The following is a 27,045-nucleotide window of genomic DNA, read 5'->3' as shown; positions in this document are numbered from 1 at the left end:
CACCCAGAAATGGATGGCAACAAAGCGCTGGAGAGTTCTGAAGTGGCCAGCAATGAGTCCAGATCTAAATCCCATTGAACACCTGTGGAGAGATCTTAAAATTGTTGTTGGGAAAAGGCCCTTCCAATAAGAGAGACCTGGAGCAGTTTGCAAAGGAAGAGTGGTCCAAGATTCCGGCTGAGAGGTGTAAGAAGCTTATTGATGGTTATAGGAAGCAATTGATTTCAATTATTTTTTTTCGAAGGGTGTGCAACCAAATATTAAGTTAAGGGTGCCAATAATTTTGTCCAAACCATTTTTTGGAGTTTGGTGTGACATTATCTCCAATTTGCTTTTTTTCCTCCCTTTTTGGTTTAGTTCCAATAAACCCAAAGTCAATAAACATGTGTATAGCAAAACATGTGTTACTGCAATCCTTTTCTGTGAGAAATATTTCATTTTCTAGAAACATTTCTGGGGTGCCAACATTTACTGCTATGACTAATACAATACTGCACTTTATCTGTGCCAGAACTAGCAGCTCTTTTAGACACCAGGTTAGGGGAGCTCCATTTTGTATCTCCAGTGAGCTTTGCATACTGTACAGGGCACTTGCCAACTATGTAAGTGATTTACAGCTTTTAGAAGCTATTTCTCACTTTTATATGCAAGGTCTTAGTTTATCTTAGTTTAGTTATCTTGTCATTTTTCTTTACTAGTATTTTTTTTTTTTTGGGATGACATTTTGGAGCCTTTTAACCCAATTGCCAGTTTTCAGAGTTCTAGTTTCAAGATACAATGGTTTAAACATTCAATTTTCATCCTGTAACCAACTAATATTGTACCTTGTGGGACCACTGTTTATATGTCCAGTAAAAAGATGTATACTGCAAAATATAGGTTTTTTTCCCCCACAGTAGAAGCCTTGGGGCAACAGATATCACTATATACCAATACAGTTGCAGCCATAAGAGGTAGACATCTGAATATCCTCTCAATGTACATCTCCTACGGACACGGCAAAACAAAATGTGAAGAGAGCCTAAGCTGTAACCAAACAAGGAAGCAGGAGTGTAAATATGCACGTGGTGAACTAGGGCTAGTCATCAGAATTCCATGCATACCCTTTTATCACTATAGTCCTATCTAGCACAAATACAAAAAACTTTTTGTTATTATGGAAATTAGGCTCAAAAGCCCAGGGGGTGCAAGAGCCCAGGTAAGTCCAACCCATGTCCTATCATAAAGGGGTACAAGGATGCAGTGGCTATAATAAAGGGGTATAAGGATGCAGGGGAGCCAGTGGGTGGTAATAAAGAGGACATCAACTAGACTAAAAAGTGCTCAGACTACTGTATGTTTACAAAATAAATAATAGCTATAACTTGTACAGTCCTCCCACCTCTGCCGTCATGACTGTGCCCTGGCTCTCAGCACATGAACATGCACAATAAGCCAATCAACTAGCTCAGACGGGATACCACTGAGGCCATCAACTAGCTAAGAGGGTATAAGAGACCAGGAAGCACTGCTCTGTGGGGATGCGGGCCTTTGAGGCTCTGTATAACCTAGTTGTGCATAGCTGTACTAATGCATCAACAGACCTCAGGGATGTGGAAATTGTATCGCCCGACGTCCGGGACATGTAGTTCAGGGCGCCGGGCAGGTGAATTCTTCAGGCATTTAGCCCTGCTTCGGGCAAGCAGGGCTAAATGCCTAAAGAATTCACATATAACGGGGCAATCAGTTTTGCCCTGTAACTAAACTCCTATAGACTGCAGCTGTGCGCTGCAACCTATAGCGAGCCGCGCAGGATGACAGACGTCACTCATCGCTCGCCCCTCCGTCCGGACCGAGGATGCGGTTCAGTAACAACAGTGACCGCCGAGCCCCTGAGCCTGCTGGAGTACACATTGGGCCGGAGGACAGGCAGCAGGGGATCAGGGAGGTTTAGTAAATAATGCGGTACAGGAGAGGAGAGGGGGGTTGGGCTGAACTATAATTACATTAGGGGCATCAGAGGGGAGGGGGGAATATAATGACGCAGGGGGCAGCAGAGGGGAGGGGGGGAATATAATGACGCAGGGGGCATCAGAGGGGAGGGGGTGAATATAATGAATCAGGGACATCAGAGGGGAGGGGGGGGGAATGTAATGACGTAGGGGCATCAGAGGGGTGGGGGAATATAATGACGCAGGGGGCATCAGAGGGGGAGGGATAATATAATGACACAGGGTGCATCGGGGTGGGAGGGGGATTAGGCGCAGGGGGCCCTGATAAAGGGACATACCTAGCTAAAGAGGGACTACCTACTTAAAGGAATACTGTAGTGCAAAATAACTTATCCCCATAAGTGATAGATCGCGGGGGTCTGACCACTGGGACAACCCCCCCCCCCCCCATCTCTTGTATGAGGCCCCAGCAGACGGCATGAAGCGAATGTTCCGTCCCTGCATGACACAGCTGCTGAAATGCCCCCTCCATGTATCTATGGGATACATGTGGGAGGGGGGGGGGGGGAGCGTGTCGGTCGCTGCGTCATGCGGACAAGCCCCCATTCCTGCCGGGGCCCCTTACAGAAGATTGGGGGGGTGGGGAGGGGTTTCCCAGCGGTCAGGATAAGTTATTTTGCACTGCAGTATTCCATTAATGGGGAAGACTTACTTATCAGGGACCATATCCACCTAATGGGGTGACATACTGGTCTGCCTATGAAGTTTTTATTGATAAAAGACCTTATTTACATACTATTTGGGTTACAATTATTTTTTACCAGGACAAGTGGATTTTCATGAGGGACAAGTAGATTCTGCTCTGTTTTAGTCCCTTGGACAAGTAGTTTTTTTTTTTTTAAATTCCACACCCCTGGACCTTTTCTCTCAGAGTCTTTAAGAGGGGTTATCTAGCTATTGAAACTGTATCCCCTATCCTACCTCTGGAACCCCCTTGCTAAGGTCGGACTCCCTGGGATTAGACACCAATTCCTTATCCTGTGCATGGGGGATACATTTTTATAGCTGGATATAATTCCAATTAAACACATGGTTCAGATACAGCTTCACATGCTGTTTTATCAACACTGATTTATTTATTTATTTTTGGCTATGCATTCTATCCAAAAGCCTACATATGTGACATTACCAGAATGTAGCAGGTTATATTTACCTCTGATTTTGAAGACCCTTCATCATCAGAGTTGGAATCATCATCTTCTACTGGCTTCTTTACATCTGTGTCTGGTTTACTCCTATCAGCTTTGTTTCCTGGTTTCTCCTTCACTGTTTTCTTCTCTATGAAGGATGAGTTTGTGTTGTTAGTGTTATTTGTGCTAGGCGCTCCCCGAGGGGAGGTCCCAGAAACTGCAAGTCCTTTGGAGTTTCCTTTTTTCAGCTTTTTGCTACTAGATTTAGGAGAGTCTATGTTTGGTGGTCTTTTGCTTGAGGGCTTGGGCTCAGATGGAGCACCTTTTGGAGACATATTTTCCATCTTAGGCTCTTTCAAAGCTAATTTTTGTTCCTTAAAGGCTACTTTAATAGGTGCTTTCTCTTCCTTGGGAGGTCTGGCCTCAGCTGGTTTTCTGGAGGAAGAGGACTCCTTAACTTGCTTGCTGATATCACTCTCTTTACTTTTGCTTTCTGAATCTTTCCTCATGCGCTCCTTGTGTTCTTTTGTAACTTTATGGGGTTTTGATGTTTTACTACTTTCTTTATTACCATCCTGCAAAACATTATAGGTGGCATGAGAAAACCCATGTATGTTGTAAAATGGATTTATTGTTAGTTTCTCAGTTTTTTTTTTCTCTACACTGTGCATAGCGAAGTACTAACCTTTGATCCATAAGATGACTGTTTGGCCTTCTTTGGGTCTGAAAAGGCAGAGAGAGGGATTGTTGGCAACATGGGATAGTCAGGGCTTGGCCTTGATAAAGTCTCTGCTCCCTCTGGCATGACCATCACCTGGAAATAAAACTCCTGTGTATCAAATTACATGTTTCTAGGAAATCAAAAAACTATGAATATACTTTTTTGACCGAAGCTTGTAGAACATTTAACATGTAGACATTCCTTAAGTTGGTTAAAATGCAAGTAATAAGAGTTTGATCGCTCCATGCTGCAAGCACATTTAAATCTTTAGAAACATTATTGAAGTTTCTTGATATGGCTCAATATGACTGGGCACTCTTCACATGAATCAATACTGCTTTACTTGTGTTTATAAGACAAACGAGAAAAAAGACACTGCGCCCCTAGTGTGATATTACAAAGGATTTCTGGCACAATGTAAAGATTTACACTTACCACGAGATGTTGCGCTCAGGGCACACAACACCATATCATGTGTAGAAAAGAATAATCTGTATGCAGCCTTGATCCTCCGGTGAGGTTCTCCCTTACCGGCAAATACAACAGAAAAAAGTCCCAAAGGAAAGATGGATCTAAATCAGGCGCAGCTACAGTGGAAGAATGATGACGATGTCCATATATATTGCTTAATAAGGTTTATTCAGGGCACAAAAGCAACGCGTTTCTTGCCCACAAAGGGCACTTCCTCAGGCAATGTACAATCTTTGTGGGCAAGAAACGCGTTGCTTTTGTGCCCTGAATAAATCTTATTAAGCAATATATATGGACATAGTCATCCTTCTTCCACTGTAGCTGCGCCTGATTTAGATCCATCTTTCCTTTGGGACTTTTTGCTGTTACTTGTGTTTATGCCTGTTGGTCCTAGTGCAGTACACAGATCCATTCTCACTATATGCACTCACCCCTCCAGCTTTCAGCAGCTTCCTGCGGAATTCCTTGGTGGGATTATTGAAAGTCAATTTCTCACAGCGTAAGTGATTTACTGGTGGATTTCCTTCAAGATTCAGAAACAAATCATATGTAAAACAAACTTTCTTGGGTTCTTCCTGCAAAACAAGTGCAACAAAATCTAAGTAACAGGTACCAAAGTCAAACCTACACTAATACTCCTTTTAGAATATAGACATTTACGCTTTTTACCTTATTTTTAAAGTACACTTCAATAGGTAAAATGAAGCCAGCATATCCAGATTCTTCAACTTTATATGGTGGTTCCTTGCATACTACGGAAGAAAACATAACACATTCCAGAATTTAAATAATACTACTTTATTAGGTGGCAAAACAGCCACACATTTAACCAGGTTGTCATCTTTAAAGGGGTATTACAGGCCAAAACTTTTTTTTATATATCAACTGGCTCCGGGAAGTTAAACAGATTTGTAAATTACTTCTATTAAAAAATCTTAATCCTTCCTATAGTTATTAGCTTCTGAAGTTGAGTTGCTGTTTTCTGTCTAACTGCTTTCTGGTGACTCATAATTGAGCAGTTAGACAGAAAACTTCAGAAGCTAATAACTATTGGAAGGATTAAGATTTTTTAATAGAAATAATTTACAAATCTGTTTAAACTTTCCGGAGCCAGTTGATATATAAAAAAAAGTTTTTGCCTGGAATACCCCTTTAACACCAACCCCTGGAATGCCTTCTGAGCTCCAATGCCTAAGCTATTTTTTTTTGTTTTTGTTTTTCCACAAGCCTTTTTTACTGTTTACTAATACTCTAGTGCAGTGTATTCAGCCTGTCAGCATAACGCTGTGCAGCCCGACTAGGTACTCAGACACCCATGGCAGGCCTTGAAACCCAACAGCCTCGGCGATCATGTTGCCAGGAAGCCAATTGGAGCATAAGTGGAGCACAGAGACTCTTTGTATGCAGTGGTCATAATTTGACCATGGCATGTAAAGGGTTAATCAGGAGCAAAGGTTTCTCTGCTCCTAATAGTTACAGCGGTAGCACGGCTATCATACTGACAGCCGACCTTCACGTTCCCCAGGAGAGCCACACTGCCTTAATCTAGTACCCTAAATAAATGCCATAAAAGGTGTATTGGTGGTCATTAAGATGTTAAAGGGAATCTGTCAGCAGTATCACCTGCACTAGCCAGGTGATACAGGGTAATAATGCAAGTGATACTGAATGTTATGCAGGTTACCTTTTTCAAATCTGTTTAGCTATTCTAGAGATATACAGAAACATGCTAATATGTAAATGGTCTTTATGGAGTGTTGGACACATTTCCAGTCCCTTGGTGCACTGCTCTACCCACCCGGTTGGTCCCTGTGATACCGCCCTGTTCATAAATATTCATCTTCTTCTGTCTAGCATGTCACCAATACATGCTATGCCCGCATCATTATGTACAGCTCCAGACCACGAGCAAGCATGCACCGCTTCTCTGTAGTCACAGCACTTACCAGCTACGTGCTGGAGAGAAGATGAAGAATATATTTATGAAGGGGGCTGCATTACAGAGACCAGCCTAGTGGGCAGAACAGTGCACCAAGGGGTTAGGAACGCCCTCATTGCTACAAGAAGATAATTAGCATTTTTCTATAACAGATTTGAAAAAGGATTAACATCACATATATAAACAGGTGATGGTGTGGACAGATTCCCCTTAAACCTTTTAAGTGTATATATTGTGACACTAAGGTAGGTTTTAGGCAAGGAGAGGGTATTTTCCAAGACCCTTATCCTAGGTGAGCTAGCAGAGAGGCTCATTAGATGCCTAATTAATGAGGCCGGCAGAAGTGTGGGAAGTCTGTATGTAAGGAAAGGAAACTGAAGTGTCTGGGCTCTCCCCAGAAGACAGCAAGGTGGCTGTAAAGGGGGGAGGCAGGGGTCCTTGTGAGGAGCACACAGCCACGAAATGGGGGTGTATGAATATGAAATGTGGAAGATGGGCATAACACTTGTTTGCTATCGCAATTACATATCAGAATCGCAATATTTACCTCCATAAATCGCATTCTTCCTAAATCATGTAGTTCTAATATTTAAATAATATAAAGACACCTTCTGGATAAAAATGGTAACTCACCCCTCTTAGGCCTTGGGAAGCTGTCATGCAGCCGAAATACAACTTTCTCTACAAAATGCTGTATTTCACACTGCTCAGGACCACGAACAAACACCATCCAGTCATGTGTAAAACCCTCAGTAGTTGGCTTCTTTCTCAGTTGAGCACGGTGTCCCAGCTCCAGCTTCACCTGAACAGTGCACTGTAAAATGACCCAAACAAAATTATTGCTAGCCTTGAGATTCAGACAAGACCAATTTTTATCATATCAAACTAAAGGTGACCATGCATTTTAAATAACTGTTGGCTGAATGTTAGTTATCTCTCCTGACCTCCTCATACACACAAATGTTTACCACAGTCAGACAGCTCTCCATCAACCCTTCTCTCCATCAACACTATGCGTTTGTGGAGAGTCCAGAGACCAGTTTACAAGTTAGACAGACAAAACCACTTACAACAGCAGGCTTAGCCGATAAGGCCGTGTTCACACGGTTGTTATTACCATTTTACAGGATCTATGATCCATTTATTATTTCATTTTTATTTCTTTTTAAACCCCCAGTGACTCAATAGCTCAGATAGGAATTTAAAATGTATTTAAAGTTAGACATATCGTGAAAAAAATAAAAATAAAAGATCCCCTATCTGCTGGAGGGCGGGCAGTTGTGACGCACCACTGTGGAAGAGAGCAGGGGCTCCATTCCAGAGATCTAAAACTAGACTTCTCCTTTAAAGGGGTACTCTGGTGGAAAACTTTTTGTTTTTTAAATCAACTGGTGCCAGAAAGTTAAACAGATTTGTAAATTACTACTATTTAAAAATCTTAATCCTTCCAGCACTTATTAGCTGCTGAACACTACAGAGGAAATTCTTTTCTTTTTGGAACACAGAGCTCTCTGCTGACATATCTGTCCATTTTAGGAACTGTCCAGAGCAGCATATGTTTGCAATGGGAATTTTCTCCTATTCTGGACAGTTCTTAAAATGGACAGAGATGTCAGCAGAGAGCACTGTGCTCGTGATTCAGCAGAGAGCTCTGTGTTCCAAAAAGAAAAGAATTTCCTCTGTAGTATTCAGCAGCTAATAAGTAGTGGAAGAATTAAGATTTTTTGTTTTTTTTTAATAGAAGTAATTTACAAATCTGTTTAACTTTCTGGCATCAGTTGATTTAAAAAAAAAAAAAAAAAAAAAAAAAAAAGTTTTCCACCGGAGTACCCCTTTAAAGGTTAAGTCCAGGAAAAACGACTCAGCTGTCAGTGTCAGGAACTGCCAGAAGCAGGAGAAAATCCCCACAGCAAACCTCTCCTGCTCTGGACAGTTCCTAACACAGACACAGGTGTCAGTAGAGAGCACTGTGGTAAGACTGGAAAGAACTTCACAACTGTCTGTAAAGCATACAATAGCTGATAAGTACTGGAAGGATTAGGATTTTTAAATAGAAGTCATTTACAAATCTTCCTTCCAGATTACTCCTTTAAAGGGGCTGTTCTATTTCGGGAAAGCCGAAGCGAGAAAGTTAAAAAATTTTTAACTCATATTGACCTTATGGGAGTTATGATGCGATTAACATAAACAGGGTGGCTCGTGGGGCTACGCCATTTGGGTAGCTCCCAATAAAGTCAATGGGAATTATGAAAATTGCATAGCTTCCACACTCCAGCTGCATTTGGCTTTTCCAATCTCCTCTGGGCGCTTTAAACAAGGCATGAGAAGCAGGAAACCAAAAGCAAGTAAGGAGATGGGACACCCATACAAGATATATACAAAAACATCAGTCTGCATACTCACCTGCTTTATCCTTTGTGAGTCCAGCAACCGCTGCCTTTTTTACTTCCCTAATAGATGACGCCACTAACACACTGCAGTCTGTCACTGGCCACAGTGGTCTTGTGATGACTTTTGCTGGGGCCAGTGATTAGCTGCAGGGTACCCGGGGATGTCATCAGGAGAACAGGGAGAGCACCTGAAGCTGAGAAGTAAAAAGAGGCAGTGTTGAGAACTGGAGTAGAATAGCTAATGGTGAATATGCTTTAGTTTGTTATTTTAGGACCCTAGCAGGCTATAGATATATCTCAGCTGACCCCACTCATTAAAGATACAATGGCATATGAAGTACCCATGAGTCTATAATACAGATCTTATCCCATTAAACAGGCTATAGTTTTCGGATTTGTTGCATTTTTTTTTTCCAATTAAAAAATAGGAAATAGAATTTTTTTTTTTTTAAATTACAGGCTTACTTTTCTACGGTCCAACTTCTATGAGACACATGTCCCATGTCCAATTAATTTTCCTTTAGCAATCTATTGTTTTCACCTACTCACCCTGTTCCATTTCTCTTGTTGCCTCTCCTGTCCTCTACTGAAGCATGTTGTCTTTCCTGCTGCATGTCCTAGTTATTCCTTAGCATACTGCTGCTTATCCAGGTCTCACTCACAAAGTACTGCTATCCCCTTGTTCCTTCATGCAATGCCGTCTGTCCTGCACTATTGTCTGACCCATTTTGTCTCTAGTATTACCTGTCTTGTTCTCCTTTGGCACTTCTACCTGCCTTATTCTCTTTCCTCCCTTATTACCTTACTTTTATGACAGCATACAATGCCTGACACAGCTTTTTTACCACCTACACCCTTTCTTATTTCTCTCTGCTCGGTGAATATCCTTTTGGCTTTGTGTGCTGATGCAGTCTACCTTATTTTCCTTCATTTTCTTGATACAAACCTGTGCAGAGGAAAAGTTGACTGGTTGCCCATAGCAACCAGATTGTTTATTTTCTTTAGAAACCTTTTTTTAAAATAAAAAAATGAATTAAAAGGCAATCTGATTAGTTGCTTTTCCTCTGCACGGATTTTAATAAATCTTTCCGATTTACCCATTAAGACTGTCTATTTCTAAAGCAAGATTTAGGTGCACTTTGGACCAAGCCCATTTTGACCTTAAGGACCAGGCCAATTTTATTTTTTAGCATTTTCGTTTTTTCCTCCTCGTCTTCTAAAATCGTAACTCATATTTTCATCAACAGACTAGTATGAGGGCTTGTTTTTTGCGTCACCAGTTGTCCTGCGTAATGACATCACTCATTTTACCATAAAATGTATGGCGCAACCCAAAAAAATACTATGTATGGGGAAATTAACCCCTTAAGGGTGCAAGGTTTTTGCACTTTGTTTTTTCCTCCTTACCTTTTAAAAATCATAACCCTTTCAATTTCGCACCTAAAAATCCCCATTATGGCTTATTTTTTGCGCCACCAATTCTACTTTGTAATGACATCAGTCATTTTACCCAAAAATCTACAGCAAAACGGAAAAAATAAATAATTGTGCGATGAAACTGAAGAAAAAACACCATTTTGTAACTTTTGGGGCTTCCGTTTCTACGCAGTGCATATTTCGGTAAAAATTACACCTTATCATTATTCTGTAGGTCCATACGGTTAAAATTATACCCTACTTATATAGGTTTGATTTTGTCGTACCTCTGGAAAAAATCATAACCACATGCACAGAAATTTTTACGTTTAAAATTGTCATTTTCTGACTCCTATAACTTTTTTATTTTTCTGCGTATGGGGCAGTATGAGGACTCATTTTTTGCGCCGTTATCTGAAGTTTTTAGCGGTACCATTTTTGTATTGATCTGACTTTTGGATCACTTTTTATTCATTTTTTCATGATATAAAAAGCGACCAAAAATATGTTATTTTGGATTTTGGAATTTTTTTGCGCTTACGCCATTGACCGTGCAGTTTAATTAACCGCTTAACAACGAAGGACATTTATTAACGTCCTTCGCCGGCTCCCGCGATATGCCGTGGGGTCCCCGCGGCATATCGGGTCGGTCCTGGCGGCTATCAATGGCCGGGACCCGCGGCTAATACCTGACATCACTGATCGCGGTGATGCCCTGTATTAACCCTTCAGACGCGGCGATCAAAGCTGACCGCCGCGTCTGAAGTGAAAGTGACCCGGCTGCTCAATCGGGCTGTTTGGGACCGCCGTGGTGAAATCGTGGCATCCCGAACAGCAAACAGGACACCGGGAGGGCCCTTACCTGCCTCCTCGGTGTCCGATCGGCGAATGACTGCTCCGTGCCTGAGATCCAGGCAGGAGCAGTCAAGCGCCGATAACACTGATCACAGGCGTGTTAATACACGCCTGTGATCTGTGTAAAAGTTCAGTGTGTGCAATGTTATAGGTCCCTATGGGAGCTATAACACTGCGCAAAAAAAATCAAAAAAAAAAAAAGTGTTAATTAAGGTCATTTAACCCCTTCCCTAATAAAAGTTTGAATCACCCCCCTTTTCCCATAAAAAAAATTAAACAGTGTAAATAAAAATATACATGTGTGGTTTCGCCGTGTGCGTAAATGTCCGAACTATAAAAATATATTGTTAATTAAACTGCTCAGTCAATGGCGTACAGGTAAAAAAATTTCCAAAGTCCAAAAAAGCTTCTTTTTGGTTGCTTTTTATACCATTAAAAAATAAAAAAAAAAGTGATCAAAAAGTCAGATCAAAACAACAATGGTACCGATAAAAACTTCAGATCACGGCGCAAAAATGAGTCCTCATACCGCCCTGTACATGGAAAAATTAAAAAGTTATAGGGGTCAGAAGATGACATTTTTAAACATAAATTTTCCTGCATGTAGTTATGATTTTTTCCAGAAGTACGACAAAATGAAACCTATATAAGTAGGGTATCATTTTAACTGTATGGACCTACAGAATAATGAAAAGGTGTAATTTTACCGAAATATGCACTGCGTAGAAACGGAAGCCCCCAAAATTACAAATGGGCGTTTTTTTCTTCGATTTTGTCGCACAATGATTTTTTTCCCCATTTCGCCGTGAATTTTTGGGTAAAATGACTAAAGTTCCTGCAAAGAAGAATTTGTGACGCAAAAAATAAGCCATAATATGGATTTTTAGGTGGAAAATTGAAAGGGTTACGATTTTTAAAAGGTAAGGAGGAAAAAACGAAAGCAAAAACTAAAAAACCCTGCGTCCTTAAGGGGTTAATGATATATTTTTTATAGTTTGGACATTTACACACGCGGTGATACCACATATGTTTAGATTTATTTACATGTTTTTTTTTTTTTTATGGGAAAAAGGGGGGGGGGGGTGATTTGAACTTTTATTAAGGAAAGGGTTAAATCACATTTACCGTATTTATCGGCGTATAGCACGCACTTTTTAGGCAAAAATTTTTAGCCTAAAGTCTATGTGCGTGTTATACGCCGATACACCCTCAGGAAAGGCAGGGGAAGAGAGGCAGTCACTGCCGGCTTCTCTCCCCCTGCCTTTCCTGGGGTCTAGAGCCCTGCTGCCGGCCCTTCTCTCCCCCTGGCTATCGGCGCTGCTGCCCGTTCTGTCCCCCTGACTATCGGCAACAGGTAATTGTGCCACCAGGGATGGGGGGAGGCAACGGGGCAGCGGCGCCAGCAATGGGTGCCGCTGCCCCTTCTCTCCCCCTGGCTATTGGCGCCGGCAATGGGGCGCCGGCACCGATAGTCAGGGGGACAGAACGGGCAGCGGCGCCGATAGCCAGGGGGAGAGAAGGGCCGGCAGCAGGGCTCTAGACCCCAGGAAAGGAAGGGGGAGAGAAGCGGGCAGCGATGGCCTCTCTCCCCCTGCCTTTCCTGGGGGTGTATCGGTGTATACATACGCACACACGCACCCTCATTTTACCATGGATATTTGGGTAAAAAACTTTTTTTACCCAAATGTCCTTGGTAAAATGAGGGTGCGTGTTATAGGCCGGTGCGTGGTATACCCCGATAAATTCGGTATTAACCTTTTTATATATTTTTATTTTATTTATTTATTTATTTTTTTTACACTTTTTTTTTGCAGTGTTATAGCTCCCATAGGGGGCTATAACATTGCTTACACTGATTGCCAGCACCATGATGTACATTTACGTCCATTGTCGTTAACCCCTTAAGGACCCAGCCCAAATATACCTTAAGGACCCGGCCATTTTTTGAACATCTGACCACTGTCACTTCAAGCATTAATAACTCTGGAATGCTTTTTACCTTTCATTCTGATTCAGAGATTGCTTTTTCGTGACATATTCTACTTTATGTTAGTGGTAAAATTTTGTCGATACTTGCATCGTTTCTTGGTGAAAAATTCAAAAATTTTATGAAAAAATTGAAAATTTAGCATTTTTTTAACTTTGAAGCTCTCTGCTTATAAGGAAAATGGATATTCCAAATAAATTATACATTGATTCACATATACAATATGTCTACTTTATATTTGCATCATGAAGTTGACATGTTTTTACTTTTGGAAGACATCAGAGGGCTTCAAAGTTCAGCAGCAATTTTCAAATTTTTATAAAAACTTTTCAAAATCGGAATTTTTCAGGGAACAGTTCAGTTTTGAAGTGGATTTGAGGGGTCTTCAGATTAGAAATACCCCACAAATGACCCCATTATAAAAACTGCACCCCTCAAAGTATTCAAAATTACATTCAGTAAGTGTGTTAACCCTTTAGGTGTTTCACAGGAATAGCAGCAAAGTGAAGGAGAAAATTCAAAATCTTCATTTTTTACACTCGCATGTTCTTGTAGACCCAGTTTTTGAATTTTTACAAGTGGTAATAGGAGAAAAAGCCCCCAAAATTTGTAACCCAATTTCTCTCGAGTAAGGAAATACCTCATATGTGTATGTCAAGTGTTCGGCGGGCGCAGTAGAGGGCACAGAAGGGAAGGAGCGACAATGGGATTTTGGAGAGTAAATTTTTCTGAAATGGTTTTTGGGGGGCATGTCACATTTAGAAAGCCCCTATGGTGCCAGAACAGCAGAAAACACCACATGGCATACCATTTGGAAACTACACCCCTCAAGGCACGAAACAAGGGGTCCAGTTAGCCTTAACACCCAGCAGGTGTTTGACAACTTTTCGTTAAAATCGGATGTGTAAATGGAAAAAAAAAATGTCACACTAAAGTGCAGTTTTTCCCCCAAATTTACCATTTTTACAAAGGGTAATGGGAGAAAATGCCCCCCCCCCCAAATTTGTAACCCCATCTCTTCTGAGCATGGAAATACCCCATGTTAGGATGTAAAATGCTTTGCGGGTGAACTACAATGCTCAGAAGAGAAGGAGTCACATGTGGCTTTTTGAAAGCAACTTTTGCTGAAATGGTTTTTTGGGGGCATGTCGCATTTAGGAAGCCCCTGTGGTGCAAAAAGTACCCACATAGCATACTATTTTGGAAACTACACCCCTGAAGGAACGTAACAAGGGGTCCACTGAGCCTTAACACCCCACAGGTGTTTGACGACTTTTCGTTAAAGTTGGATGTGTAAATGAAAAAAAAAATTTTAACTAAAATGCAGTTTTTCCCCAAAATTTTACATTTTTACAAGGGGTAATAGGAGAAAATGACCCCCAAAATTTTTAACCCCATTTCTTCTGAGTATGGAAATACCCCACGTTAGGACGTAAAATGCTCTGCTGGCGAACTACAATGCTCAGAAGAGGAGGAGCGCCATTGAGCTTTTGGAAAGAGAATTCGTTTGGAATGGTAGTCAGGGGCCATGTGCGTTTTACAAAGCCCCCCGTGGTGCCAGAACAGTGGACCCCCCCCCACATGTGACCCCATTTTGGAAACTACACCCCTCACAGAATTTAATAAGTGGTGCACCTCACAGATCTTTGGAACAGTGGGCTGTGCAAATTAAAAATTTAATTTCTCATTTTTACGGACCACTGTTCCAAAAATCTGTCAGATACCTGTGGGGCGTAAATTCTCAATGTACCCCTTATTACATTACGTGAGGGGTGTAGTTTCCAAAATGGGGTCACGTGTCGGGGGTCCATTGTTCTGGCACTATGGGGGCTTTGTAAACACATGTGGCCTTCAATTCCGGACAAATTTTCTCTACAAAATCCAAATGATGCTCATTCTCTTCTGAGCATTGTAGTTCGCCCGCAGAGCACTTTCAATTCACATATGGGGTATGTTCTTACTGAGAAGAGATGGGGTTACAAAATTGGGGGGGCTTTTTTCCTATTTTCCCTTGTGAAAATGAAAAATTTAGGGTAACACCAGCATTTTAGTGAAAAAATATAATTTTTTTCATTTTCCCATCCAACTTTAATGAAAATTCGTCAAACACCTGTGGGGTGTTCAGGCTCACTATACCCCTTGTCACGTTCGGTAAGGGGTCTAGTTTCCAAAATGGGGTCACATGTGGGTATTTTTATTTATTTTTTTTGCGTTTGTCAGAACCGCTGTAAAATCAGCCACGCCTGTGCAAATCACCAATTTAGGCCTCAAATGTACATGGTGCGCTCTCATTCCTGAGCCTTGTTGTGCGTCCGCAGAGCATTTTACGCCGACATCTGGGGTATTTCCGTACTCAGGAGAAATTGCGTTACTAATTTTGTTTTTTTTTCCTTTTACCGCTTGTGGAAATAAAAAGTATGGGGCAACACCAGCATGTTAGTGTAAATTTTTTTTATTTTTTTTACACTAACAGGCTGGTGTAGCCCCCAACTTTTCCTTTTCACAAGCGGTAAAAGGGGAAAAAAAAGACCCCCAAAATTTGTAGTGCAATTTCTCCCGAGTACGGAGATACCCCATATATGGCCCTACACTGTTTCCTTGAAATACAACAGGGCTCCGAAGTGAGAGAGCGCCATGCGCATTTGAGGACTAAATTAGGGATTGCATAGGGGTATTCTAAACCAGTGATTCCCAAACAGGGTGCCTCCAGCTGTTGCTAAACTCCCAGCATGCCTGGACAGTCAGTGGAAATCCTGCCGTACAAGACGTTTTAAATTTTTATTAGGGGGGGGGGGGGGGGGACAGTGTAAGGGGGTGTATATGTAGTGTTTTACCCTTTATTATGTGTTAGTGTAGTGTAGTGTTTTTAGGGTACATTCACACTGGCGTGTTACGGTGAATTTCCCGCTAGGAGTTTGTGCTGGGGGGAAAAATTTGCCGCAGCCCAAACTTGAAGCAGGAAATTTACTGTAAACCTGTCCGTGGGAATGTACCCTGTACATTCATATTGGGGGGGGGGGGGGGGAGGCAAACCTCCAGCTGTTTCAAAACTACAACTCCCAGCATGTACTGACAGACCGTGCATGCTGGGAGTTGTACCTTTGCAACAGCTGGAGGCACACTGGTTGGAAAACCTTCAGTTAGGTTCTGTTACCTAACTCAGTATTTTCCAACCAGTGTGCCTCCAGCTGTTGCAAAACTACAACTCCCAGCATGTACTATTCACCGAAGGGCATGCTGGGAGATGTAGTTATGCAACAGCTGGAGGCACCCAACTACAACTCCCAGCATGCCGAGACAGCTGTTTGCTTTCTGGGCATGTTGGGATTTGCAGTTTTGCAACATCTGGAGAGCTACAGTTTTTAGACCAGTGCACAGTGATCTCCAAACTGTGGACCTCCAGATGTTGCAAAACTACAACTCCCAGCATGCCCAGACAACAAACAGTTATGTGGGCATGCTAGGAGTTGTAGTTTTGCAAGATCTGGAGGTATATAGTTTAGAGACCACTGTATAGTGGTCTCAAACTGCAGCCCTCCAGCTGTTGCAAAACTACATATTCCAGCATGCCCAAACAGCTGTCTGGGCATGCTGGGAGTTGTAGTTTTGCAACATCTGGAGCGATACAGTTAGAGACCACAGTCTCAGACTGTAGCCCTCCAGATCAACTTACCGGCTTCCGTAGGATCCCGGGAGCCGTCCTCTTCAGACGCACGTGATGCCGCCCGCCGATCACCGTCGCCGCAGCCTCCGGACGGGTAAGTGGACATCGGCACCCCGTCCCCTTCGGTTCCCCGTTCTGCCCCGCCTATTGTGGGTGGGCAGGACGGGGAAAACGAAGGTTAATCCCCCCCGCCCCCGGTCTGCTATTGGTCGTCGCCTCTGACGATCAATAGCAGGGATAGGAGGGGTGGCAACCTGATGACTCCCCTGGGCATTTGCGCGGGGTGCCTGCTGATTGATATCAGCAGTCGCGGCGGGGACCGAAATTCCCACGGGCGTATAGATACGCCATGGGTCCTTAAGTACCAGGACGTCAAGGCGTATCCATACGCACTAGGTCCTTAAGTGGTTAAGGGGTTAACCCCTTAAGGACCGGGTTTTTTTCCGCTTTTGTATTTTTGTTTTTTGCTCCTTGCCTTTAAAAAATCATAACTCTTTCAATTTTGCACCTAAAAATCCATATGATTGCTTATTTTTTGCGCCACCAATTCTACTTTGCAATGACGTCAGTCATTTTGCCCAAAAATCTACGGTGAAACGGAAAAGAAATCAATGTGAGACAAAATTGAAAAAAAACAAAACAAAACAGTTTTGTAACTTTTGGGGGCTTCCGTTTCTACGTAGTACATATTTCGGTAAAAATTACACCTTTTTTTTATTCTCTAGGTCCATACGGTTAAAATGATACCCTACTTATATAGGTTTGATTTTGTATTACTTCAGAAAAAAAATCATAACTACATGCAGGAAAATTAATACGTTTAAAATTGTCATCTTCTGACCCCCATAACTTTTTTATTTTTCCGTGTATGGGGCGGTATGGGGGGTTAATTTTTTGCGCAGTGATCTGAAGTTTTTAACGGAACCATGCATTGATAGGACTTATTGATCACTTTTTATTCATTTTTAAATGATATAAAAAGTGACCAAAAATGCACTATTTTGGACTTTGGAATTTTTTTGCGCGCACGCCATTGACCGAGCGGTTTAATTAACAATATATTGTTATAATTCGGACATTTCCGAACGCGGTGATACCATATATGTTTATTTTTATTTACACTGTTTTTTTATGGGAAAAGGGGGTGATTCAAACTTTTAATAGGGGAGGGGTTAAATGATCTTTATTCACTTTTTTTTTTTTTGCAGTATTATAGCTCCATAGGGACCTATAACACTGCACACACTGATCTTTATCATTGATCACTGGTTTCTCATAGGAAACCAGTGATCGATGATTCTGCGGCATGACTGCTCATGCCTGAATCTCAGGCACTGAGCAGTCATTCGGCGATCGGACAGCGAGGAGGCAGGTAGGGGCCCTCCCGCTGTCCTGTAAGCTGTTCGGGATGCCGCGATTTCAGCGGGGCTATCCCGAACAGCCCACTGAGTTAACCGGCAGTTTTTACTTTCAGGGATGTATGAGGGCTAATTTTTTTGTGCTGTGATCTGAAGTTTTTATCAGTACCATTTTTGTTTTGATGGGACTTTTTGATCGCCTTTTATACATTTTATTAGGGCACACAAAGTGACCAAAAATACGCAACTTTGGAATTTTTTTTTACGTGTACGCCATTGACCATGCAGTTTAATTAACATTTTTATAGTTCAGACATTTACGCACACGGCAATATCACATGTTAATTTTTATTTTTGTTTACATTTATTTAATTTTTTTTTTATGGGAAAGGGGGGGGGGTAGTGATTCAATCTTTTATTACTGAGTGGGTTTAATCACATTTATTAACTAAATTTTTTAACACACCTTTTTTTAGTCCCCATAGGGGACTATTATATACAATCCTTGGATTGCATACACTGTTAAATGCTATGCCATAGCATAGCAGTGATCAGCGTTATCGGTGCTCTGCTGCTTCAGCCTGGATCTCAGACATGGAGCAGCAGAGCAATGATCGGACGGCTGGAAGAAAGGCAAGAAGCCTCCCACTGTCCTCTCAACTGTTCTGGATGCCGTGATTTCACCGCGGCGGTCCTGAACAGCCCACTGAGCTAACCGGCAACTGTTTTCTCCCAATTTAGACGTCGCAATCAACATTGATCGCGGCGTCTTAAGGGTTAATACTGGACATGAGCTCGATCGGCGATGTCCGGTACTAGCTGCGGGTCCTGGTTGCTGATAGCAACCGGGACCCACTGGGTAGGAAGCGTGCTCAACCCCTGAGCGCGCTTCACACAACGGGAGCCGGCGCAGGATGTAAATATACGCCCTGCTTATTAAGGGGTTAAATGGGCACTTTCATTAACAAATTTTTTGCTATTGCACTCCTTATATTAAATAAAAAAAATCTTTCTAATGTACTTTGTTTAAAAAAAAAAAAATGAAGTTTTCTATGTTTTGTGTTTAAAAAAGCTGCCACTAGGTGTCTCCCTACTGTCCATAGCACATTTCCCCCTATCTCTTGCACAGAATGTGGACTCCTGCTGGCCTGGAAGTCCAAACTAAGGAAATGCTGAGGGGGGCGTGTGCAGATTTATCCAATCATAGCTCATCTCACATACTGAACTGCTATGGGGTGTATGTAGCAGTGAGGGAAGAAGTTCTCCCCTGTATGGCTTCAGGTGATGTCATGCCTGCTGGGTACTGCCCCTTCACAGTCTCTGAATCTGACTGAGACTGAGCAGAAACTACAGAGCAATATTAAAAAGGTAGAAAACTAAAATAATAAAAGTAAAAGGCAGGGGGTGGTTTATCATGATGGGGGCAGTGAACTGGGAGGATTAAAACATTTCACCAGATCATGAGAGGTACTCTTTAAATCAATTAATAGTTGGTCTAAACATTACACTAGACTAAGAATATGCCAGATTTATCACAGTAGCTCATGTTAATAATCGGTCACATTTTGTTTACAAAACTGTTCATTGGTTTAGATTAAACCAGACTTCTGTCACATTTCTTGGAGCACTGTGTCACATCTAAAGTCAAGCCACCCTTCTGTTAGATTGGGCAGAATAGTGTCTAAAACGCATAAGACATGTGGAGAAAGTCATGGAACACAGCTTCTTGGCACAAATTATACCAGAATTCTGGCACATTTCATAAAATAGTAATTCTTCCTCACTTTGCCTCATTATCCCTGACTGTCCAGTTGTTGTCCATGCTTAGTTTACTGCTTGACCCATTTTACAATCAACTAATGATTCTTTCTTGCCTCTGCTTTCTGCCGCATGCCCTGTTTTACGATGCCCTCTAGGTCCTGCCTCAGGGTTATGCTGCTGGCCCTATCCTGCCTCAGTAATCCGCTGCCTCTCTGTCCTGTTCAGTGTTTTGCTGCCTACCCTGTCCTGATTCCACGTTCCGCTGCTCGTCCTTTCCTGTTTGTGTTACACTACTTGCCCTGTCCTTTCTTAGCGCTTAGCTGGCTGCCTTGTCATGTTTAGCATAACACAGCCTGCCCTGTCCTTGCGCTTCATCCCCATAAGACTGTCTGATCTTTCCTGCTTGTGTGTTATTTTACTTGCCCTCTCTGGCCTCAGGGTTTTGCTGCCTGCTTTGTCCTACCTCAGCATTACATTGCCTTTCTACTCATGCCTCAGTATTATACTGTTTGCCCTGTCCTGCCTCAGAATTATTCACTTGAATGGGGTCCATCAGGAACCAGGTAGTATAGTGGAGGAAAAAAAAAAAATGTGCATGCACTATTTTTTTTCTCCGCTAAACTCCTGTCGTTCTGTCGGAATTGCCGGCAGGACTCCGAATAGCGGAGGCGGATGTTCACACGCCAGAATTTCTGCATACAATTCTGCATGAATTTCTAGCCAATACACTTCACTGGGATTCTGCTGTCCCATTCACGCAGCAGAATTTCTGGCTATAAATTTATGCAGAATTTTCATGCAGAATTCCGTCATGTGAACATAGCCCTAGTGTTATGCTGACTGCTCTGTCCTTCCTTCCTCTTGCTTCCCCTGTCTTCTGGCTGTCCTATGCTTGCCCTTTACTCGCTCAGCATTACGCTGACTGCCTTATTTCAGTATTATGCAGACTACCCTGTCCTGCCTTGGCATTCTGTTGCTTGCCCTGTGCTTTCTCAGAATTCTGTTGCTTGGCCTGTCCTGCTTTAGCGTTATGCTGACTGCCTTGTTCTGCCTCAGTGTTAGGCTAGGTTTCAACATAGGTTTTCCTCTGGCGTTTTTGGGAAAACTGCCACTGCAGTTTTTGAGCTGAAGTCAGAACTGTATTTAGACTTTTACTTCCCCTTCCTAGTAGACCCACTTCTGGCTTTGGCTCAAAAACTCCAGTGGCAGTTTTCCACAAAACACACGACACTGAATGTCTTGTCCTGCCTCAGCGTTGCACTGCCTGCCCCGTCCTGCCTCAACTTTGCGCTGACTGCCCTATCCTGTCCTGCTTCAGCGTTGCGCTGCCTGCCCCATCCTGCCTCAGCGTTGCGCTGCCTGCCCCAGCGTTGCGCTGCCTGCCCTTGCATTATGCTGCCTGCCCTGTCCTGCCTCAGCTTTGCGCTGCCTGCCCCGTCCTGCCTCAACGTTAAACCCCCCCCCAAAGGACAAGGGGGCACTCCCTCCGTCTGGAGAAGAAAAAGTTTAGTCTCAAGGGGCGACACGCCTTCTTTACCATGAGAACTGTGAACTTATGGAACAGTCTACCTCAGGAACTGGTCACAGCAGGAACAATTAACAGCTTTAAAACAGGATTAGATACATTCCTGGAACAAAATAACATTAATGCTTATGAGGAAATATAAAATCCCATACCTTCCTCAATATCGCGCCACACCCCTACCCTTGAATTCCCTGGTTGAACTTGATGGACATATGTCTTTTTTCGACCGTACTATGTATCGTTGCGCTGCCTGCCCCAGCGTTAACCTGACTGCCCCGTCCCACTGTTACCCCCACTGCCCCATTCTTCTTCAATGTTACCGTCACTGCCCTGTTCTGCCTCTGCATTACCCTGACTGCCCTGTCCTGTCTCAATGTTACCCTCACTGCCCTGTTCTGCTCCAGCGTTACCCATACTGAGCCCCTCCAGCCTCAGAGTTGCGCTGCCTGCCCAGTCCAGCCTCAGCGTTGCGCTGACTGCCCCCTCCAGCCTCAGCGTTGCGCTGACTGCCCCCTCCAGCCTCAGCGTTGCGCTGACTGCCCCGTCCAGCCTCAGCGTTGCGCTGACTGCCCCGTCCTGCCTCAGCGTTGCGCTGACTGCCCCGTCCTGCCTCAGCGTTGCGCTGACTGCCCCGTCCTGCCTCAGCGTTGCGCTGACTGCCCCGTCCTGCCTCAGCGTTGCGCTGACTGCCCCGTCCTGCCTCAGCGTTGCGCTGACTGCCCCGTCCTGCCTCAGCGTTGCGCTGACTGCCCCGTCCTGCCTCAGCGTTGCGCTGACTGCCCCGTCCTGCCTCAGCGTTGCGCTGACTGCCCCCTCCTGCCTCAGCGTTGCGCTGACTGCCCCCTCCTGCCTCAGCATTGCGCTGACTGCCCCCTCCTGCCTCAGCATTGCGCTGACTGCCCCCTCCTGCCTCAGCGTTGCCCTGCCTGCCCCAGTGTTGCACTGCCTGCCCTGTACTGCCTCAGTGTTGCACTGCCTGCCCAGTCCTGCCTCAACGTTGCGCTGCCCTCCCTGTCCTGCCTGCCCCAGATTTACCCTGACTGCCTTGTCCTGTCTCAATGTTACCCCCACTGTCCCATCCTTCTTCAACGTTACCCTCACTACCTTGTTCTGCTTCAGCGTTGCGCTGCCTTCCTTGTCCTGCCTCAGCGTTATGCTGCCCGCCCCAGCGTTACTCTGACTGCCCTGCCCTGTCTCAGTGTTACCCCCACTGCCCCGTCCTTCTTCAGCGTTACCCATACTTAGCCCCTCCAGCTTCAGCGTTGTGCTGCCTGCCCCGTCCTGCTTCAGTGTTGCACTGCCTGCCCCGTCCTGCCTCAGTGTTGCACTGCCCGTCCTGCCTCAACGTTGCGCTGCCTGCCCCATCCTCCTGCCTCACGTTGCGCTGCCTGCCCCATCCTCCTGCCTCAGCGTTGCGCTGCCTGCCCCATCCTCCTGCCTCCGCGTTGCGCTGCCTGCCCTACCGTTACCCTGACTGCCCTGTCCTGTCTCAATGTTACCCCCACTGCCCCATCCTTCTTCAACGTTACCCTCACTGCCCTGTTCTGCTTCAGCGTTGTGCCGCCTGACCCATCCTGCCTCAGCGTTACGCTGGCTGCCCCGTCCCGCTTCAGCGTTACACTGACTGCCCCGTCCTGCCTCAGCGTTGCCTGACTGCCCCATCCTGCCTCAGCGTTCCGCTGCCTGCCCCGTCCTGCCTCAACGTTGCGCTGCCTGCCCCGTCCTGCCTCAACGTTGCGCTGCCTGCCCCAGCGTTACCCTGACTGCTCTGTCCTGTTTCAGTGTTACCCTCACTGCCCTGTTCTGCTCCAGCGTTACCCATACTGAGCCCCTCCAGCCTCAGAGTCGTGCTGCCTGCCCCGTCCTGCCTCAGTGTCGCGCTGCCTGCCCCGTCCTGCCTCAGTGTCGCGCTGCCTGCCCCGTCCTGCCTCAGTGTCGCGCTGCCTGCCCCGTCCTGCCTCAGTGTCGCGCTGCCTGCCCCGTCCTGCCTCAGTGTCGCGCTGCCTGCCCCGTCCTGCCTCAGTGTCGCGCTGCCTGCCCCGTCCTGCCTCAGTGTCGCGCTGCCTGCCCCGTCCTGCCTCAGTGTCGCGCTGCCTGCCCCGTCCTGCCTCAGTGTCGCGCTGCCTGCCCCGTCCTGCCTCAGTGTCGCGCTGCCTGCCCCGTCCTGCCTCAGTGTCGCGCTGCCTGCCCCGTCCTGCCTCAGTGTCGCGCTGCCTGCCCCGTCCTGCCTCAGTGTCGCGCTGCCTGCCCCGTCCTGCCTCAGTGTCGCGCTGCCTGCCCCGTCCTGCCTCAGTGTCGCGCTGCCTGCCCCGTCCTGCCTCAGTGTCGCGCTGCCTGCCCCGTCCTGCCTCAGTGTCGCGCTGCCTGCCCCGTCCTGCCTCAGTGTCGCGCTGCCTGCCCCGTCCTGCCTCAGTGTCGCGCTGCCTGCCCCGTCCTGCCTCAGTGTCGCGCTGCCTGCCCCGTCCTGCCTCAGTGTCGCGCTGCCTGCCCCGTCCTGCCTCAGTGTCGCGCTGCCTGCCCCGTCCTGCCTCAGTGTCGCGCTGCCTGCCCCGTCCTGCCTCAGTGTCGCGCTGCCTGCCCCGTCCTGCCTCAGTGTCGCGCTGCCTGCCCCGTCCTGCCTCAGTGTCGCGCTGCCTGCCCCGTCCTGCCTCAGTGTCGCGCTGCCTGCCCCGTCCTGCCTCAGTGTCGCGCTGCCTGCCCCGTCCTGCCTCAGTGTCGCGCTGCCTGCCCCGTCCTGCCTCAGTGTCGCGCTGCCTGCCCCGTTCTGCCTCAGTGTTGCACTGCCTGCCCCAGCATTACCCTGACTGCCCTGTCCTGTCTCAATGTTATTCCCACTGCCCCATCCTTCTTCAACGTTACCCTCACTGCCCTGTTCTGCTTCAGCGTTGTGCCGCCTGACCCGTTCTGCCTCAGTGTTGCACTGCCTGCCCCGTTCTGCCTCAGTGTTGCACTGTCTGCCCCGTCCTGCCTCAACGTTGCGCTGCCCTCCCTGTCCTGCCTCAGTGTTACCCTGACTGCCTTGTCCTGTCTCAATGTTACCCCACTGCCCCATCCTTCTTCAACGTTACCCTCACTACCCTGTTCTGCTTCAGCGTTGCGCTGCCCGCCCCAGCGTTACCCTGACTGCCGTCTCAGTGTTACCCCCACTGCTCCGTCCTTCTTCAGCGTTACCCATACTGAGCCCCTCCAGCCTCAGCGTTGCGCTGCCTGCCCCAGCGTTATGCTGCTAGCCCTGTCTTCACAATACTGTCATTTGCCATAGTGTATTTCATTCTACTGTCTTACTTCCCCCCCCCCCTTATTCTTAGAGTGCCCCATTTCCTGCATCATCTAACACAAAATTCAGTTAACCTTTATTGTCTCTGAACCTTGTGGTAAAGTTGGTATTAGTTCCATTCTTCTTAACACATGACCTACTAATTCTGAAAAGTGTCTACTATTCAGGTGTACAGTGATGCAGACTAAAGGAGCAGCAATGGTCAGTGCATACTTTCACCTTTCAGTACCTCCCTTTCTCTTTCAGTACCTGACTGTCCATGTCTCTAGGTTCAGATCGGCTTTCTTCCTCCTAAGGTCTTCAGGGTGCCTACGGCCTCATCCTCCGCCTTTACGGCCTCCTGCTCTTGCACCTTGTTCGGCACAACGAGAAAAGAAAAGCACGGATCCAGCAAGGCTCCACAAGCCCAGCTTAGGCCCGAACACCCTTCTTTTCTTAATGGAACACTCCGCCTGCAGGTCCCACAGCCGGGATACCGGAATGTACCACCTCGAATCTGTCCAATCCGAAGGGTACGGCAGGCGGAGTTTCCTGTCAGGAAGGACGGTGGGGAAACAAGGAGAACACTGAGCCCCAGGATAGGCGGAGATGGTGTGAGTGACAGCGACTCCCACCAATCGCCTGCTGCTCTGTCGTTTCTATAGCGACTGTAGGTTTCAACCCCACATTCCCGTCTCTTAAGCTCCACCCACCTTTTTCTCTAAGAAGTGATTTTTTTTCTGCCTTGCGAGGTTATTGTTTTATTGCAGGATACGCGTGGAGAGACGTGAGCGCCTAAGTGTCGGCCGACAAGCTGTACCGACCTGTGCCCATGTGTACCGAGTGACCTGCGGCTGGCGGAGCTTCTGGGACCGGCATTGTGCTGTTTGTTTAATACTCTACTTGTCGATGCCCTTATGGCAGTGTTTCCCAACCGAGGTGCCTCCAGCTGTTGCAAAACTACAACTCTCAGCATGGTATGCTGGGAGTTGTAGTTTTGCAACAGCTAAAGGCACCCTGGTTGGGAAACACTGCCTTATGGTGCCTCCCGTGACTAGAACTATGTTCTATGGTTGGGGAAGCACATTGTAGCCATAGAACTCCTGACAAGAGGGTGTCCAGGAGTCATAGACACGGCCTTAATGTCAATTCCCATAGTAACGGGTCGTCATGTATCTGGGTTTACAAATGTGTGTACGTGCATAGGCCTGCAACCTATAGGAGCATGGACAGAGCCCATACACTTAAAGGGAGATTTATCAAAACCTGTGCAGAGGAAAAGCTGCCCATAGCAACCAATCAGATTGCTTCTTTCATTTTGCAGAGGCCTTGTTAAAAATGAAAGAAGCAATGTGATTGGTTGCTATGGGCAACTCAGCAACTTCTCCTCTGCACTGGTTTTGATAAATCTCCCCCTTAGTCTTTAGCATCAGTTGGATCAGGCACTTGACCGTTAGTCTTTAGCATCAGTTGGATCAGGCACTTGACCGTTAGTCTTTAGCATCAGTTGGATCAGGCACTTGACCGTTAGTCTTTAGCATCAGTTGGATCAGGCACTTGACCGTTAGTCTTTAGCATCAGTTGGATCAGGCACTTGACCGTTAGTCTTTAGCATCAGTTGGATCGGGCACTTGACCGTTAGTCTTTAGCATCAGTTGGATCAGGCACTTGATCGTTAGTCTTTAGCATCAGTTGGATCGGGCACTTGATCGTTAGTCTTTAGCATCAGTTGGATCGGGCACTTGATCGTTAGTCTTTAGCATCAGTTGGATCGGGCACTTGATCGTTAGTCTTTAGCATCAGTTGGATCGGGCACTTGACCGTTAGTCTTTAGCATCAGTTGGATCGGGCACTTGACCGTTAGTCTTTAGTATCAGTTGGATCGGGCACTTGACCGTTAGTCTTTAGCATCAGTTGGATCAGGCACTTGACCGTTAGTCTTTAGCATCAGTTGGATCAGGCACTTGACCGTTAGTCTTTAGCATCAGTTGGATCAGGCACTTGACCGTTAGTCTTTAGCATCAGTTGGATCAGGCACTTGACCGTTAGTCTTTAGCATCAGTTGGATCAGGCACTTGATCGTTAGTCTTTAGCATCAGTTGGATCGGGCACTTGATCGTTAGTCTTTAGCATCAGTTGGATCGGGCACTTGATCGTTAGTCTTTAGCATCAGTTGGATCAGGCACTTGACCGTTAGTCTTTAGCATCAGTTGGATCGGGCACTTGATCGTTAGTCTTTAGCATCAGTTGGATCGGGCACTTGACCGTTAGTCTTTAGTATCAGTTGGATCGGGCACTTGATCGTTAGTCTTTAGCATCAGTTGGATCGGGCACTTGACCGTTAGTCTTTAGCATCAGTTGGATCGGGCACTTGACCGTTAGTCTTTAGCATCAGTTGGATCAGGCACTTGACCGTTAGTCTTTAGCATCAGTTGGATCAGGCACTTGACCATTGCTGCAGATCTGAGGACTGAGACCTGGTGTGATCTAAACTTTTGAAACATCTGGGAACATTTGGAAACATCTGAAAAAAATGTGTATAAGTGAAAATACCGCTTCTTGAAATCTGATTTCAGCGCTT

The 27,045-nt window shown here is 45.6% G+C and overlaps 1 protein-coding gene across 2 annotated transcripts in view; it reads right to left on the bottom strand.

Annotated features, from left to right (window-relative positions):
- MLLT1 (MLLT1 super elongation complex subunit) overlaps positions 1-25,910 on the bottom strand; it is a 92,510-nt gene extending 66,600 nt beyond the window's left edge. Inside the window, exons 1-6 of one of the 2 annotated variants that reach the window (XM_056570634.1) lie at positions 25,178-25,910; positions 6,886-7,066; positions 4,983-5,065; positions 4,745-4,888; positions 3,807-3,935; positions 3,145-3,696 (exon numbers count right to left, since the gene is read on the bottom strand). In XM_056570634.1, the coding sequence (XP_056426609.1) occupies positions 3,145-3,696; positions 3,807-3,935; positions 4,745-4,888; positions 4,983-5,065; positions 6,886-6,982 (1,005 nt within the window). In that variant the 5' untranslated portion in view covers positions 6,983-7,066; positions 25,178-25,910. Of the gene's footprint in view, positions 1-3,144; positions 3,697-3,806; positions 3,936-4,744; positions 4,889-4,982; positions 5,066-6,885; positions 7,067-24,734; positions 25,122-25,177 lie in introns of those variants that run through there. The other variant, XM_056570624.1, reaches the window with a different exon arrangement.
- Positions 25,911-27,045: the final 1,135 nt, after the last annotated feature.

This window comes from Hyla sarda, chromosome 1 (assembly GCF_029499605.1).
Source record: "Hyla sarda isolate aHylSar1 chromosome 1, aHylSar1.hap1, whole genome shotgun sequence".
In the NCBI taxonomy this organism is placed as follows: domain Eukaryota; kingdom Metazoa; phylum Chordata; class Amphibia; order Anura; family Hylidae; genus Hyla; species Hyla sarda.
The sequence above is the reverse complement of the archived record's forward strand: the minus strand, read 5'-3'. Positions and strand labels throughout refer to the sequence as shown.